Below are 18,717 nucleotides of genomic sequence, written 5' to 3' on the forward strand. Positions count from 1 at the left end.
TATTTAAAGTAACCAAATATTTATATAAATAATTCCATTATATTAATAATATTATTTTTATTTACCATTTACCAAATTTTAGGATTAAAAACAAATGATATTTAAGTATAAAATTGAATAATGCATTAAAAAAAAACCTTGTAATTGTCTCTTACTTTTGAATTTTAACTAGAAAAAAACTTCATTTTATTTATTGGATTTGCTTTGGAATTGAAAATTTAACAAATTGTTTATTTTTAATGCTTTTTTAAGAACAAAAATATAAATAAATAAAACACTAGGGGAGATACAAGAAATTGGGCGATGATTAGATATACGATATTTAATAATTAATAATTAAAAAGGTTTTTGATCAATAAAAACCCGATTTTGAAAATTTAATGGTTGATTCTCTTTTTGTCTCGTTTTAAAAAAAATGTTCTCACTCACTTCCGTAAAAATAACTATTTTGAAAATGCAATCCTTCCCTTTTTTTACCTTATTTTAATAAAAATGTTCTTGTTTAATGTAAAAACAATTATTTTTTAAAAATTATATATAAATATTTGAAATGATAAAAAATATTTATGTAAAAAAAATAATAATAAATTATTTTTTAAATAAAGAAATAGAAAAATTAGATTTTACAAATTTGAGGATTTTTTTTTTTTAATCAATTAAGTCTAATAAAAAGGTAATATATACATATAAAATTATTATATATTATAGTAAGTTTGATATTGTTTGTATTCGAAGGTTTTTAGTCAAAGTGTTTTCTTTATAAACATTTTTAGGAGAAACATCCATTATGTGTTTCTCTGAAACATAATCTAATTTTTAAAAAATATATATATTTTAAGTTGAATATATTTTCTAAAATCATTTATTAGTTTTTCACGCTACAATTATTTTTTGTTAATAATAATGTGTACATTTGTGTCATAGAGGGATGGATATATCTTATATCCAATTTTATAATAAAGTTTACTTGTAGGGACCTTGTTCCCATGTGGCGTATTTAATACGAAATCATAATTTTCTACTTTTGAATAAGAGTCGAAGGATATTTCAAAAGTAGCCTAAAAGGTTAATTTCAAACGGAGAAAATAAATAAATCGGTGATGATTCCAGGTAAGAGTGAAGGAGTTGATGGTAATCTCATTTTCCGAACCAAACCATAGAAAATAACAATCAAGGACATGAATGAATGGGGATTGATTGACGGCCACATTCTTTAGAGATAAAGGAGAGAGCGGAAAAACGACGCCAGTCTCCTATATCCTCAAAACTTCAAATGGACAATGACCTCCATTGCGTCCAGGTGATGACTGCTGTCTCAAGAAAGGCTCTCCTCACTTATCACTTCATCCCTTGGGCTGCTCCGCCTACCTATCACACAACGCCATCTGCGTTAATTAATTCTTTTTAGCTCCTCGAGGCGAGTCACTTTCACGTGGATTTTCGTTACTGGTTTAAAGAAATAAAAAATAAATTTAAAATTAATAAATTATTTTTATTTATTATTTTAAGAGATTGGATTTGAAGGAAAATTGAGTCCCCTCTTCAAGACGATCTAAAAAAGAGATTGGATTTGCCACCATCGGATTGAAGGATTTCAAGATATGAAGGAGATTAGATTTGTTACAGTTGGAGGATTTCAAGTGACGAGGATAATCCAACTTTAAAAGATTTGACCTTAAGAATTATATAATATTCAAATTAGAAGTCACCTAACTTGTACAAAATCTATTTTTAGATAATTTTACTAAATTAGTGTCCAATTTAAGGGAAAATTTTTAATTTCCAATGTGATATATGGAATATTTATATGCAATTCCTCCTAATCCTATATGAAATTTCAACATATTTGGAGTGCTCATTGGTAATTTGTAGTGGATTGGAAAATTTTGATTATTTTGAGGGAGGTGAAGTGGGTAAAACAATACTCATCATTTCATTGATCAATAATAATATCAAAATTCATGAGGTTGTATTTGTATTTGGGGAGTAGATGAACGTATTCATAAAAGAAATCATCTTTATAGAAAAATAAAATAATTTGAAATGATTAATGAACTTCATCTCTAAATTATTTTTATTTTTTAATGTCCATCAAGACAATGTATTATTTTTTCAATTTCATTTACAAATGATACAAGAACATGAAGCTTTTGACAAATATAATTAAAATTAGTAAAAAATTTATATATTTTTAATTATTTAATCCTTATATATTAAATAAGTATAATGAGTCTGCAAATAATTTATTAATTTTAAATCTAATTTTTATTTTCCTTTCATTTTCACTCAAATTTTTTGAAAAGTAAGTATAGGAAATAAAACTTTCCTTCCAAATTTCATATGAATCTTTAATAAATAAAAAAAGTTATTAATTCACGATTTATTGATTGATTTGGTGATTGAATCATAGTCAAATCAATTATGTCATAAATATATAATTATATTTTATTAAATTTAAAAAATTAAAAATATATATAATTAAAAATTTTAACAACATTTCATTTTTTTTTATATTTGATATGTCAATTAAATGATAAATATAAATATAAATATATTAATACATCAAATTTTATTAAATATTGTATATATAATATTTAAATATGAAAAGAATATTATAAAAAATTGCAAAGAACATATATATATATATATATATATATAACCATGTAGCACAGTGGTTCTCTCTTTGTTTTGGCAACCTCAGCTCCACCAATCAAAGAGGAAGCAGAAAATTCGGGCCAAAAAAAAAGGAAGCCCATTATGATTTTAGTTAAATAATATGTTGATTGGTTCACATGAAATTGGATGGTTTGACCATCGGGTTGGACGATTTGACAACGGTTTAACCCAGAGTGATTCATTCCACTGAACCAAACCAGAAAAACTGCTGCCGATCCAATCCCATTTTTAAAACAATGTGTCTCTCACTTAAATTCTACCACACCTTTCTCAATTAAATTCCTTCCACAACAGTATCACTAATCAAGACTCCCAATACTAATTCAAATAATTACTCCCATTCAACCCATATGAAACTTGACTATGTATTATATTTCTACTAACATGACCTAAATTCAATATAAACTTTTTGAGGGAAAATTTTGCAAATTAACCAACATAAGCTCTTGGAATGGTAAGGAAGAAAAAGGTAGGCTGGCACATGAAAATTGGAAGGCTATGCATTATCCATACACCAGTTGACGTATACAAATTCTCTTCACAAATATAGATGGGAAAGAAAGGGAGCATGCGTGTACGTAAGCTGTTTAACCCTTTGGTCTTTCTTACTCATCTCTCCATAGAAGGGCAACCAACTGAAAATGCGATATCTTTCCAATTGCCTATTTGTAAATTTAACATAATTTACTTGATGAGAATCCTCCCTCACCAAACATAATAAAGTTTCTTAATCACTTTGGCCAATTTTCTTCATTTATGCATTGTCGAAGCATGTCCTTGACAGTTGGAAAATATGCATACTAGGAGTAGGAATCAAATGAAAATCTCGACGTCTTAACATGAAAGACATAAACAAATGAAACAAGACGAGAAAATTATGGACCACGGACATTGCTGAAGCAGAAACAGACTGGAGTCTGGTCTTCAGGTATCATCCCTCCTCCTCTGCTTGTATCAATTGCTTCCAACATCTTCACCACCTCATTCATGTCAGGCCGTTTTTCTGCATTTGCGTCCCAGCATTTTCGCATTATGTTTGCTAGAGAACTCGGGCAACATCTGGGGATTTCTGGCCGCAAATTCTGTCAATAGGTTCACACAATATCAAACTCCCATGAAAGCAACAGACCACGGTTTTTGATATCAGAAAACTTTTCACAAAATATAGAATAAGATAATAGAAAATAGAACTGCAAATAGTTTTCATGATCAGCCGAGAAAAAATAAAATGAACCAATTGTTCATAGAGCTTCAACTATGATCCCTGTACGGGTAGCCTTTTATGAAAGTCAGCATAAGGAAAGAAGATAGAAAACCACAGATTTTGTTGCAGAAAAAAATTCTTGAAGTGTGTTAGGTGTTAAATTATTTGCAATACAATATGCCAAATATGGTCAATGAAATCATTCCATTTAAATACCAACGACAAGCAAGCATGTTTTCATATTGAAACATTACAAACAACTCGGAGGATATGAAACGACACAATAAATTCAGTAAATTCACTGACCTGTCGAACAACTGCTGATGAAACTTCAGCAAAGCTAAGATCTGGATAAGGCATATCACAGCAGTAGATTTCCCATAAACATATGCCAAAGCTGTAGACATCACATCTTCTATTGTAAGGCTTGCCATCGAGGACCTACAAAAAAATCTTTTTAGTCTTAAGGCTTACATTGACAACAAATAGCTATTTTCTCACTCTTCTTATCCATCTGAGAGAGAAAAAAAAGCATATTTTCAATCTATAGCAATTGTTTGCATTTTGGTACATTTGGGTCCCAAATGACCAAATTCATTTTGATGAACATCATTCTTGAGTTTTTCTTCCCCCTCTTTAGTAAGATGCAAAAATGATTGGTGCAACCTCTCTGCAGAGGGACAGAACACAGTTATGAACCCCAAACCCAGCTAAAGCAGCTACTCAAAAGGAGGGCCCATCTATTTCTACACAACTAAAATGGAGAGACACATTAATCTCAAATGAACAGTCCACATTGGAACCCTAAACCCAGCTAAAGCAGCTACTCAAAAGGAGGGGCCATCTATTCCTGCACAACTAAAAGGGAGAGACACATTAATCTCAAATGAACAGTCCACATTTGAACCCTGAACTCCATCCAGAGCAGCATAGATACACACAACTAAAGCAGAGGAACATATTAATATCATCATGTCGTCATCATCACCATTTATTACTATTTTAAAGATTATTATTCAGGTTCCAAAATGTTTAAGAGAAAATTTTTGTTATTAAATTAGTAGGTTCAATAGTAGCCTGTTTTTTCTCAAAGAAAAACTTACAGTGATAGGAAAGAATGCGTACCTCTGGGGCCATGTACCCAAGAGTACCAGTTTCACCGGTCATTTCCCTTAGATTTTGAGCTTCAACACGAGCAACACCAAAATCAGCAATTTTTAACGTTCTTTGTGCATCTAGTAACATATTTTCACTTTTGACATCACGATGCACAATCTTCTTGGAATGCAGGTAGCTCAAACTACAGAATTGAAACAAATAATGTAAATCTTCAAAAAAAAAAAAAAAAAAAATATTCACAATCTTTCCAATAAAAAAAATAACAAAAAATTGAAACTCACCCTCTGGAGAGATCCAAGGCAAGTTGAATTACAATCTTAAAGGCCAGTTTTTTACGCCTATTCCTTATCAAGTACTGTTTTAGCGTCCCACCCGGGAGATATTCCACAACAACACAACATGCTCGAGTAGGAAACCTATCACCAGCAAGCGGAAGGCTCTGAGTGGGAACCTTAAGATTTGAGGTTCCCATTGAAGCTCCAATAAACTGAAATTGATGATATACAATAGGTTATCTCCGTATCTCAAAAATTTCCAAGAACTAAAAAGGAAATTCTACTATTGTATCAAGAAACTTCAAAAATAAAAATAAATTTCCCAAAAAAAAAAAAAAGGTTTTTAGTTTGACCTAAAAGCTTAAATTGTTAGGTAATTGGCCAACAATGTGTACCAACCTAACTATTAGGGCATTAGACTTTGTTACGTGTTTATTGACAATTTTGCTCCTTTTCATTTTGGCATAGGATCTTTTTAGATAGTGACTTACTCTCTATTAAAGATTTGAGATTATTGATTGCTTAACTAGATCATCGCAGGTAAGTCTAAAAGGTTTGGGTAAAGATAAGTTAGCTTGTGAGAAGGTATGGGTTGAATTGGAAGTTTTAATTTTGAGCAAAAATGTTTTATTTAGTTTTTAAAAATGTGCAAGAGCGCTCAAGCGCTAAAGCCAATGCTCAGGTGCTTATTTAAGCACTCAAGCACTCAAGGCGATCAAGCGATGGGTTAGTCCGTTCAAGCGCTCGTTTTGAGAATTGTCAAATTTTGATAGTTTAGTTTTGGAAAACTGAGATTTTTTTTTATGAAAATTTTGTTCCCAATCTTACAAGCTTGAAGGACTATATAACCCCTACCTAAACATGTTTTAGGTTTGGATGGTCCCTTTAAAAAAAAAAACCCTAACTTGCCCTATCGATCCCAACAAGTCTCAACAATCTGCTTAATGAATTCTAGGTTGTTAAAGATTTAATGAATTCTAGGTAATTAAAGAGACTTGCACGCTCTTAAAGGCTTTGCGAATTCACTAGAGCACTTGAGGTGCTACGTCATGAACATGGATCATGATATAGGTGCTAAAGAATAAGTCTTAGGTAGCGTCTACCAGGTAAAACTGTGTATTATGACCTAGTATAGTGAATTTCAAATCTGAGGTCTTCGCCCTCGTGGTTTTTTATTTTCACACATTGTATGAAAGTTTTCCACGTAAAATCTTTTGTTTTCATTGTGGTTGACTGATTTTATTTATTATTCTCTCAAAGGATTAATTAAAATTGAAATATTCAACTCTTGTATTAAAATTTTAAAATTCACCCTTTCAACCTTCTCTGGGTGTTACCCTAATAGAACATAGGTTTTTCACTAACCTTCCCTATGCAGCCCTATATTTGCATGTGGAGAAGTAAATTACTCAACATGAATTAAACCGATAGGAGAATAACAAACGAAGCTTAAACTCTTAAACAATAGGCCAATGATTATACTAAACAAACAAATCGAATTCAACAACCATAATAAAAAATGCTAGATCAAGGTCTTAAAACAATAAAATGAACGCAGCACACTAAAATTATTCAGATTATGTTTATGATAGGTCTTAAAATAAAATAAAATGAATTTAACTTGTTGAAGAATATGATTTTAGTACCTTCGTAACATTTGGATTGTCAAGCTTGTGCCAAACAGCAACCTCTTGCCGAAATGATGCCCGCAAAGCAGCAGTTTCAGCAGTTGTGGGAATGCCATCCTCTCCCCAGTCTAATACCTTCACTATGATATCAAAAAATGACTCTGGTGAGAGTTAAAATAAACACAAAGATAATGAATTTGTAACACATATTAGCTGAACATAATGAGTTAGGAATATTGACTAACTGTTCAAATGCATCTGTTCTCATCAATAGGAGAAAGAAAGAGGTGGAATCAAATTACTTAGAATATAGTTAGGTTCTATGGTCGGTCTGTGACCCCTGGATGCCGAAGGTGCTCTTGGAGTCTAGAAGATACTGGATAACAAATCTAACAATATCATGCTACAGATTGCCAAACACTGTGACAGAACTTCTCAGTTTTCCAAACCATTTCTAAATCAAAAATGGCCTTTTACGAGGTGTGAACATCCCAAATTCATTGCGTATAATTCAGAACTTTATAAATTTCACCCTTATTGCAAAGTTAATGAATTATTAGCTATTTCCTAAATAATCTAAATAATCCTAAGCTGACAACTCATGCCTTCTTCCTCTAACAAGCAAATTTTCCCCATTCAAAACTCATTCTCAAATGCTATACTCTCACCCCAACTCCTCCATGATATTGTTTGTCCTATTGATCTATTTTTGAATTAAGTTCTATGCACTAAATATTTTCCAATCCCAAATTTGTAACCATGATGCACAACTGCCTCATAAAGAAGTAATACTTTGGGCTCCATATTTTAGATGTTTGAGGAAATACCATATGGGACCATGTTACTAGGTCTTGCATTTGAACACAACAGTGTGATGCCTGAGACTTGCATAGTGATGTATCAAAATATTGCAAAATTTGCACTAAATAATCATGTTTAGCATATAATAACAGCAAATAATCACCTTATTCTAATTTTACTAAAAAAGTTCAACCCTCGAAAATTATATACCACTCTGATCTTCCATAAAATTGTTCACATGTAATGAAGCTTTGCATTACCAAAGAGTTTACAGGGAAGAATGAGGAATTTCCTTATTTTGAAGCAGCTTGTTTTCATGTTGTAATATAGTCTGAATCATATAATGTTATTCCAGACTTTTAAAATTCATGGGAAGGAAAAAGGTGGGAAAATCAGAAAATACAAGCTGCATTCAATACTTTAATGACAACAAAACAGAGCAAGAAAAGGAAAGAACAACAAACGATTTTTCTTTTGTCATGGATTCAGTAGCAAAAGACCCAAAAAATATGGAGAAAGAAGGCTACATGGAAGTCAAGAGATCACAACTCTAAAAATGTATAAAAATAAAATAAGATGAGTGCAAATTGTTGACTAAATTAATGCTCAAAACTTGCAGAGAAACTGAGGGGAAAGAGGATCAGGATTTGGAAATCTTGGAATAAAAATTTGGACTTACAAAGTCTAATTATAACATGTAGAGGAGATACTTAGGAGAGGATTTCAAAAATTTAGACAAACAAGAAAAACCTTCAAAAAAGAGAAAGAAAGAAAACAAAAGGAAGAAATGATAATAGATTGTATTATTCTGATTGTCAAACTGACATTGAACTAAGCCTGTGGGTGGTCTTCACTATTTTTCAATTCAACCAATAAAAGTTCGATAAGCCTTATAAGTCACAGCACTCCCAGTGTGGCAGAAAGAAAAAGGCAAAAGAAAAAACAGAAGATGAGTTATTCTCCTATCATAAAAGGCGGAGAAAAGAAAGATATGTAACAAATATACCCCTGTCTGCACTGGATCTGGGCCCTTTGCTCTTCATCAATGGAATTTACTCATTTGAAAACTATATATGTACGTATACTTATACAGTTAATATTAGAACACAAAAACAGGAAAACAACAACTACAACTAGCCTCTAACAAGAATTTCTGGTTCAAAAGACTCTTTGGAATCTTGCAACAACCTGACCAAGTTATACAACTCCAAAGTTTCTTTATCTTTCTATCTGCTTTCAAGGCAGCCAAACAGAGGTAAGAAAAAAATACAATTCAGGAAACATGAAAAAGAGGGTGATTACCTGCAACATCTTGGTTATCGTAAGTACCCTGGTAGACTGTACCATATGTCCCATGAGCCACAACATGCTTTATATCCAATTTAGATAAATCTATCTCCCACTCTTCTTTAGGCCTTTGGGAGTCGATGCTTCTCGACCAAACCCTACTCAAGTGCTTCTCCAACTGTATATCCAAGCTTTTCAGATCAATTTTATCCGCTCTAAAAATCTTATCCTTATTACTAAGGCTTCCTGTACCCTTCACCTTCGAGCCCGTACTGCTTTCTTTGCAATCCGATTTCTCAGCAATCATAGCTCCTCCAATTTCCTCCGTGGTTTTCAAATCCATCATTAGAATCTCAAATAAAATAAACCAATACTGTAAGCAACCAGATTGCTGGAAATCTTAAATCTCGAAAGCAAGCAAAGCACAGTTCACTGGGGCTAGTTCGAAATCATGGAAAGAAAATCTAAAAAAAGAATCTGAATTTTCATCCCTATGAAATCAGAACGATGAATTTTGCATCAAACCCGCAAAGTTAAGTGCTCAAATGAGCAAAAAAAAATCCAAACCCTGACCAAAACATTCCAAGGATAAAACATCAATCAATCCAAAAAAAAAAAAGAAACGAAAATGCAAATACGCCAGCCCCACTCCCTCCAATATTGACTTGAGAAAAAAAAAAAGAAGAAGAAATATACGTAAACAACGGCCCCAATAAAATAAATCTATTTATTTATATCAGTAAACACTCACACTTCTTAGCTCAGAAACCCAAATTCCTCATCACCAACCATATAAAAAGCAATAAAAAACAAGAAAAAACCCTAGGAGAACGACCCAATTCCCACCATTATAAGGCAAAGACCAATCACCCAAAAAAACAAATCAAAAACAAGCCTTGAAAACCAATCAAAAAAGCATGAAAGGCAGACGAAAAGGTTGACCCAGCCCAAAGTTGACGAAAACGCAAAGGGTTTTGAAATTCAAGCGTGATGGAAGACGAGTCGTTGGAGGGCATATGGCATCAGCTGATGAAGGTGAAGGGTACAGGTTAGAGGTAGAGCTTCTGGGGGGATGTGATCTGGAGGAGTAATCCCCGAACCAATCCAGTATTGGAGAAGGAAAGGAGGCAAGAGATAGAAACGAATGAAAACTGAATCGAAGAGAATGGGGGCGAGAATCTGTTGAGAAAGGAGCGAAAAGCGCGGGGTTCCATTCATATACGACTCTGCCGCAGAACTTTTCAAAATCCAATTTCCCTATTTTCTATTATAATCCCTATTTTGTATAACTACATTACCTGTCTTTTTAGGATAGCCTTGCCTCATTTGTCCTTTTGGTTGCCTCTACTCCCACTATCCTCTCTACAAAAATGGGTGAAAAATTTAGTATTTAATTAAAGAATGTTTGTTAATTTAAAATAATTTAGTATTTAAATAAAAAAATCAAAGTATATGTTAAGAAAAAAATATAAAAAAGATAAAATAATTTAAAGGATAAATAATTTTCTTTTGTCAATAGATGCTTTGATTGATCAAAGGAATAATCAACTGCTAGACGGCATGTCTCTATGTTGATCACGATCTAAATATAAAAATTAAATATTGTATCAAAATACTAAACGTGATAAGCGACATTTCCATTTTTAATTTTTTAACTCAAAAAAAATTATAAATGGGATAAATGGGTGATTTTCGGAGCCACCAACATTAATCCTATTGGACAAATCCAAGGCTTATATAGGATTGTTGTTGAGTGCCTAAGAATTATCCATTGGTTTGATGTTCATATATAACTGTCATCTAATAGTTATTTTATGATATCAAAGCTAAGTCTTTTTGTAGCTTTATGTACTTTAAATTTAATCATTATCGAATATCATTTTTTTGCATCGAATTTTTATCATTTTATTTAAAAATCAATTTATGTCTAGTGAAGATGTCAACACTATACCATTTATAAAAGTCCCACCATAAACAATAGTTTATAATTTTATTTATTATTCTTACTATTATTATTATATTTTACTTTTTCTTTTCTTTTCTTTTCCTTTTTTCTCTCTCCCCTCTCTTTTCCTTTACCCCACTTGCCCTCCACTTTCTTCCTTGCCTCCCACGACCATACCACCTCCTGACCCTTTCTTCCTTCCAACTTCCTATTTTCTTTTTTTATTATTATTATTTTCTCTACTCCCTTTCTTCTTACTTTTCATACACAGTTTTCTTTCTTATTTTATTTTATTTTTTAAAAATAAAATAAAAATAAATAACAACTCGATGCATTTTTTTAAAAACAAATTTTCATAAATTAAAACGAATCCCATCAAGTGTGAACGCATGTGAAAAACGTGGGTCCATAATTATCTGATTCGATTTTCTTGTATCGAATTTTGATCATCTTATTTGAAAATCGCTTAATATTTATTGAAAATAAATTAAATCTTTTATAGCATTCAAGAGCACATCATATACAAATTTGCTCTAAGAGCTATCCTCGGGCAACCAATAGTGTTATATCCTAACACACTTTTTATACATACATGGGCCCATGGGCCCATGGGCCAAAATCTTTCTGTCCCAGCATTTATTCGCTATCCTAGTTCTAGTAATGGTAGTTGTTGCATACTGTCGTGGACATTATGTTTGTTTTGATGAATTGTCGTGGAAATCTTTGTATAATTATTGAGTCAGCTGTCGGGAAACGATTATTAGCATTGTACAAGGCTTAGTCCAAGAATAAAAATTGTAAGTATTCAGCAGGCATAATTAAGAATTAATAGATGAGGAACAAGAAATTAAAGTCTATGCATGGCATTGGATTATGTCCTGGATTCAACCGTGTCTCATTTTTCAACACCTTGATTTGTCGGATGTAAAAGAAATATGATCCAGGATCCAACCATCTCATTTATTTCTTCATAATCTTTGTGACTTTGACTTTCTCAACATGTGTGAAAATGGCTACATGAAAGGCTATTGCTTGAGTAATGTTTTTCCAACTCTTTTGTCACAAGGAATTTCCTAAGACCAATTGGAGTGCCAGCCTAGCCATCATCAACCTAACCCAACTAAAGAATGCTTGTGAAAATGCCTAGAGTTGGCAATATCAAATGAACCTGATTTTTTTAGTCATGGAAATGTTGGAATAGGGTATTGAAGAGACTTTTGATTCTTTAATAGATTAGATTCATGAATGTTACACTTTATTGTAACAACATCCTCTGAACAAATCCTGATAGCATAGAATATAATAAGCTACCTATATCCTAAAATAGATAAGATACGTATATCCTAAAATGTCTTATTTTAAGATATGTAATATTAAAATATCATATTAAATTTGATAAGATATGCAAATGTTAGGATGTCTTTTCCGATATGATACGATATCCTTAAATATTATATCTGATGGATATTATATCTTAAAATTATATTTGGTTAATGGGTTAAGAAAAAATATATGTGTTCTAGAATATTATACTTCTATTTTAGGGCATTATTTTTATTCAGATATCCTTAAATACTACATTTAGTGAGGGATATTATAAGGTTTTGTATAAGGAAATGTTATATTGATATTTGATTTGTAAAATGAATGAAAATGGAAAACATGTTAATTGTTAATGTTCAATATTTGTTTAAATTAAAAATTGTATTGTATTTCAATATTTTTTATTAAAAAAATGTGAAATCTCTCTCATGTTTACCATTATTTCAAAATTGTTTAACAATTTAAAATTTAGTAAATAATGATTTATTTATTTATTTAATAATATTCATAACATTTAAATTTTAATATTATTTTAAATATATTTTATACATTTTTTTCACTTTTTTTAACTCAAATTTAATTCTTTAATCAAAATTTTTGTTTTGCAAAATAAGTGACATAAAAATAATTAAAAAAATGATGAAAATAATAACTTTATAATATATAAAATAGATATGAAAAGAGTTTAGATAATATATCTCACTAGTTATCGCATATGATTAAGGATAAAAAAATTGTAAATTGAAATAAATTAAATAATATTGGAGAATTTGAACATAAGACAAAAAGGTTAGCTTTGAAGCTTTGGCAACCATTGCAGCAAATTTCCTCCCAATATTATGCATGCACAAACATGTATATATTGAAATCCATCACAAAAACAAAATATTAAAAAAATAAATTAATTGTATTATTTTATTTTTAAATTTTACTTAATTGATTATCTAAAATATAAAAATTATCATAAAAATTTTCTTAACAATTCATTTTTTATATCATTTATATGTTAATTAAATATAAAAAATATAAATATTAAAAAAAACATACATATCTCATCATTTTATTTTATATTGTTGAATACATTTGAATTAAATATGTCATAATTTCAATATTAAATATATTTGTAAGTCAAAGATATTATTTTCAAATAATATTTAATGTACTTTAAAAATAAATGTATACTTACAAAATTCATATTTTTTATCAACGTACACATGACATTATTATTGAATATAATTTTAATGGTTGGTTTTAGACTATATGATGAATTGGGTTAGCAAAATGTCTATCTCATATTGTTCATGTTGTGCTTAGGGTTACTTTCCATTTTCAGAAAGACCTTTCATATGGAAAACAACCCTATCACAACCAAAAATGAGGCCCAATAATGTTGGATATTTTAGCTAATAAAAATGACTTGAAAATAATTTTTAAAATTTAAAAGTTACAAAATTTATCCAAGATTGAATAATGGCTATCAATTGGTCCACAAGTTTAAGCTCATTCCCCTTTAAATTTTAATGTAGATCTCATAAGGGAAAATCAACAATAAATAAATATGTATTTTGGTCTAATTAGATTTTAAAATTAGTATTTTTTATAGGTTCTTCATTTGTCTTCCCATAATATGACTTGTAAATCCATCAATGAAGAACCCTTGGGTAGCAATAGAAAGTTGGTGTCGATTTAATATAAAATTCACTAAAAATTTACAAAAATCAACTATTAATTGTCAAAACTCGATCAAATAAACTTTCTTTCCCAAAAATTGTGTTTGTCATTATCAACACCAAAATTTCAACAAATTTTAATTGATAACCACCAACATTTTAGTTCTTGGCTAAACCTAATAAAACTCATTATCAAAAAGTGAAAACTTTTATGCAACATCAGTGGTAAAGCCAGAGACTTCTGTTAGGGGGACAAGAGAAAAATGGTATATTATAGTTAAGGTAATTAATGGTAATTATTATTATTATTATTATTGTTATTAATTAAATAATTTTAAATATTGATTATGAAAGTGTATCAAATTAAACAATCATAATACTAAGAATAATTTTTAAAAGTTTTAGTTTTTATATATATAAAAAATTCAAGAACATTTAAAGGAAAATTTCAAAAGAAATTAAGAAAATAGAAAGAAAAACCATTAGGAATTTTCAATAATTTTAATCATTTTAGCAAAAACTTCAAAATTATTTTAAAGAATTCAATTATTTTTAGTATAAATTTTGATATTTTTCAAATGAAAGAGGTATACACATGAAGGTCTCGTTGTTTTATAAATTGATTTTATTTGTTTATATCTTAGTTTCATTCTTTATACCGGCGTCGAAGCCCTTTTTTTTTTTAATGTACTTTCAAAGTGGATATTAAGATTTTCATAAATATCAAATAAATACTTTTTTTTTTCTTTTTTCAAATAAATTCTTTTACTTAAAACTTATGTTTTATACGGATAATTGTGTTTTGGACCTAGTTAGGCCCAAAAATTAAGCTTTGGTCCATATAAGTTCACTATTTAAACCTAAGACCTAAAGGAAGTGTGAAAATTGAGAAGAATGATATGGATTTTTTATGTTTCTAAAAATGACATTATTGACTATGAAAAAAAAAAAAACAGTAGAAAAACATTAATTTAAATTTTATTTCTTTTGCAAACCTCAATAAATTTTAATATAACTTAGTGATTTGAAAAAAAATACACCATTTTCCAAAAAAATAAAAATAAATTGTTATTATTTAAAATTCAAACATCTTGGAAAATATATATATTTAAAATTATGTATATAAAAAATAATTGAAAATATGTCAAATTTATTTTTTTTAAATGATATATTTTTATAATATATTTTAAAAAAAATTAGTTTTCTAAAAATAATAAATTTTCAGAATAATTATTAAAAAAAAAAAGTTTCTCAAACATTATGATAGAAAATAATTTTGAATGGTATATTGTTCTTTTCATATTTTATATCCTCCCCATCAATTATGCAACTTTCATGGGTCAAATCTTAATTTTTGAGTCTAGTTGGATCCAAAAGACAATTGTCCCTAAATCATCACTAAAACACTAATACCTTAAAAGTATTATTTTTTATGATTTAGCTAATCCCAATAAGACAAAACCATAAAAAAAAATTGAATAAACAAGGAAAAATAAGTACCAATATTAAATGGGATTTTGTTTATTTTTAAAATTTAGTTCAATCTTAATATTTTATTAGTAATTAATGGTAAGTATTATTATTTTTGTACTATTATTCAGTTTACTTTTAAAAAAATTAAAATTAAAATTATATTTTTTAGATGGGGTAAAATTTTCATTTTGATTTTTATTTTCCTAAAAAGTTTTACCATGTAAGGAATTTTTATTTTTTTGGGGGGGAAATTAAAGGGGACATGCCCCTAGCCTTACTTGGCCTGGTTACTTATTTTACATTATTTAAAGGGAAACACAAGAAAAAAAAAGAAAACTCTATCCCCTTTATAAAGAAATCAAATTTATGAGCTTAATAAAGTCTTGCAATATTTTAGATTATATTGATTTTACAAATATTTCATATTCAAGTATCTTCTTAATAGAAACTTAAATAATACGCCTTTAGTTGGTAATTTTACGCTTTTGTCTATTCATTTTCTTATATTTTTTGTTTGATTGGATGACGAAATGACTTTAGTTGGTAATTTTATATTTTTGTCTATCTCATTTCTTATTTTTTGTTGGGCTAAATGAAGAAATCAAATTCATGAGCTTAATAAAGTCTTGCAACATTTTAGATTATATTGATCTTACAAAAATTTCCTACTCAATATAGAGAGTATATTCCTAATAGAAACTTAAATAATATGATATACTTTTGTCTATCTCCTTTCTTATTTTTAAATATGTTGATTATCTCTTAAAATCACACAAATTTCTCCTATTAAAAAGCAATTAACATATAAGTAGATATATTTTTATCAATTCAACAACATAGGGTTCAACACCCATTGAACTTATAAGTTGGTATATTCATGTAGATTATTTTTATCTCCATATATAGAGTAATTTATGAAATAAATCATTCATTGATGATTTGGAGTTCGAGTTTCACTTACATGTTAACCACATATCGAAAATAGGAAAAAACAAAAAATCAAATTTTATTAAAAAAAACTAATAAATAAAAATTTGATTGTGAAGAAATAAAACAATTTAATAGGATTTATAAAAACGAAACTTTGAAAAAATGAAGTGACAAGAAGAGTCACAAGATGAAGGAAACAAAGAGGATCATACAAAATTGTGATATGTGAAAACCGTGAATATAAATATAAATTACCAAAATTATATTAATAAAGACACAACAGATACTCTTGTACGATAAATTAATCATTTATTCCTTAATATTTAAGATTAAAAAAAGATCATATTATTATAAATGGGTTGGAGATCAATAAAAAAAGGTCCCCTCCCTCCACCTTTTCCTTTCTTCCCATACTCACCCTTTTACTTTCTTCTTTGTATATCCATTACAAACTTTCTCTTTCTCTTATTCTTTGCCCCAATTGCCACCCTTCACTCCCTTTTCCTTTAAAATTTTGATTTTCTAAAAAATTTATAATACATTTGCATTCATTCATTCATTCATATCAAGAACTCGAATCTAACCCCCTATATAAAAATGACTATTAATTAAAAAAATGACAAACACCCCGTACTTTCATATTGCTTTTATTTATTATATATATAAAACACAAAATTTAACTCTAAGTATTAACTTTTCCACCCTCTGATTTTAATATTGCAGCATGGTGTCAGTTGGCTTTGGTACAAAGAGTATGAAAGGAAATAAAATGGGCAGGTTCACAAGAATCACAACATCTACCAAATTAATTCAAGTATTAAAATTTTCACCCTCTTGTTCTGATATAGCACTGAGATGTCAGTTGCCTTTGGTACAAAGAGTAAAGACAACTAAAAAAATTAAGGTCCACAACACTTAATCCGAGCTATGCCCTACACTTTGAGTTGATTGCATGATGCTGTTTTGTATGTCACAGAGAGTGTGCAGTTCTCAATCCGCTCTACCAAAATCATAAATCATGGTGGAATCAAAACACCTCGAGTAACGAAAGTAAGCCATCCTGTAGAAGTTTAGGAACATGGGGAAAAACAAGAACCCTGTCTGCCCACAACAGCCAAGAAAAGACTCCAAAAAAGGCAGCAAGAGAGAACAAGCCTCAAGAATTTTGCTTCATATGCTAATGGAGTTGTTAACATCCCCACTTTCTTTATTTACAACAACTTGGACTAAAGCCTCCGGTCCAACTGGTTGGTCAACCACACCTTTATTCTATTCAACCCCCGAATCTGACACACCCCTAAAAGTCTCCAACCGGCACATTACTCGTTTCCCCATCAAATTATCATCACACTAATGAAAGACTTGACTATAAAATAAGACCAAGTCATTGCCCCCTAAATTTCAACAATAATCTTTTGGTACATGGTGTGGGTTCATTATGTCCAAGTTGTGCTAATGAGTGATGCGGCACATGCCCAAGTACGCATGCCCTGGACATTATTATCCCTTCAGATAATGTGGGAAGTTGGGAAAGAGTGACACACTGCCTTCTCCGTCCAGTGATAAACGCGCTAGGGTTGAGTCACGTGATACTTGACTTTATATTAAAGGGACCACTGCCCCTAATTAAAAGGTACCCTCCTCCTCCTCTTAGTCCTCCCACTTACCAACTTTGAAAAAGCGTTTTAGTTAATCTACTATTGGCGGGGGGTGGAGCTCCGTCACCGCCGTACACGTGTAGTTGCCTTGTATCCAACGGTGGTCCCGGGGGCACTGTGGATTTTTAAAACTTTGATGTGAACGCCCAACGAACCACATAATGTTAATTGTTACGTTATGAGTAGAGAATGGAATCTAAGCTTCTGAATATTTGGTATGGGCGTGAGGTGCATGGATGATCATGGACTTCCTCCTTCCACCGTTGGATCAGCCTGACATCTTCACTGAAATGCCGTTGGATTAATCAATCACTGAATTAAGTTATCTGGGTTGATGCGGTGTTCGTCAAAAAGGCTCGGATTTGGAATCTGATGAATTTTTGTGGGATCAAGGGTTGGAGGTCCATAGCATGTGATGCACCTCAGTTCTAATGTATAACAAGCCGTTTGAAATTTGAGGCGCCAAAATAATTTGCTGAGTTGTTGGTGGCCACCCCAGAGATTTAACGGTTCCGAGGACCCTGCATGTGCTGTTAAGTCTGTTATTATTTGACAGGAAATTCAAGAATTTTTAGTGGAAATCTAAACGATCTTCCAATAAATGAAAAACAAAATTAAAAAAATTATGCTAAAATTTTAATTGAGAATCGAAGTGAATAAATCGATTAAAATAAAAGAATTTAATAGGTGGAAGGTGATGTCATAGAATTGAGAAACCCGCCTGGCAA

General features: G+C 30.2%; 1 protein-coding gene across 1 annotated transcript; it reads right to left on the bottom strand.

The window, feature by feature from the left end:
* Positions 1–3,399: 3,399 nt before the first annotated feature.
* On the bottom strand, positions 3,400–10,243 carry LOC100259653 (serine/threonine-protein kinase STY13). Its single transcript, XM_002283037.4, has 6 exons — positions 9,006–10,243; positions 6,921–7,042; positions 5,281–5,486; positions 5,006–5,180; positions 4,187–4,321; positions 3,400–3,758 (listed from the first exon to the last, which is right to left on the bottom strand). Exons 1-6 carry the CDS (start codon positions 9,334–9,336, stop codon positions 3,552–3,554), a joined length of 1,176 nt encoding a protein of 391 aa, XP_002283073.1. The 5' UTR covers positions 9,337–10,243; the 3' UTR covers positions 3,400–3,551.
* Between the last annotated feature and the right edge of the window lie 8,474 nt (positions 10,244–18,717).

This window comes from Vitis vinifera, chromosome 5 (assembly GCF_030704535.1).
Source record: "Vitis vinifera cultivar Pinot Noir 40024 chromosome 5, ASM3070453v1".
NCBI classification, from domain to species: domain Eukaryota; kingdom Viridiplantae; phylum Streptophyta; class Magnoliopsida; order Vitales; family Vitaceae; genus Vitis; species Vitis vinifera.

What these genes read in the sequence shown, in the direction of transcription:
- LOC100259653 (XM_002283037.4), bottom strand. Translation starts at nt 9,336, where the DNA reads ATGATGGATTTGAAAACCACGGAGGAAATTGGAGGAGCTATGATTGCT. An exon ending in ACAATCCAAATGTTACGAAG is followed by an intron (nt 5,487 to 6,920) that starts GTACTAAAATCA and finishes CATCAATTTCAG; the next exon opens with TTTATTGGAGCTTCAATGGG. An exon ending in GCCTTGGATCTCTCCAGAGG is followed by an intron (nt 5,181 to 5,280) that starts GTGAGTTTCAAT and finishes TCAATTCTGTAG; the next exon opens with TTTGAGCTACCTGCATTCCA.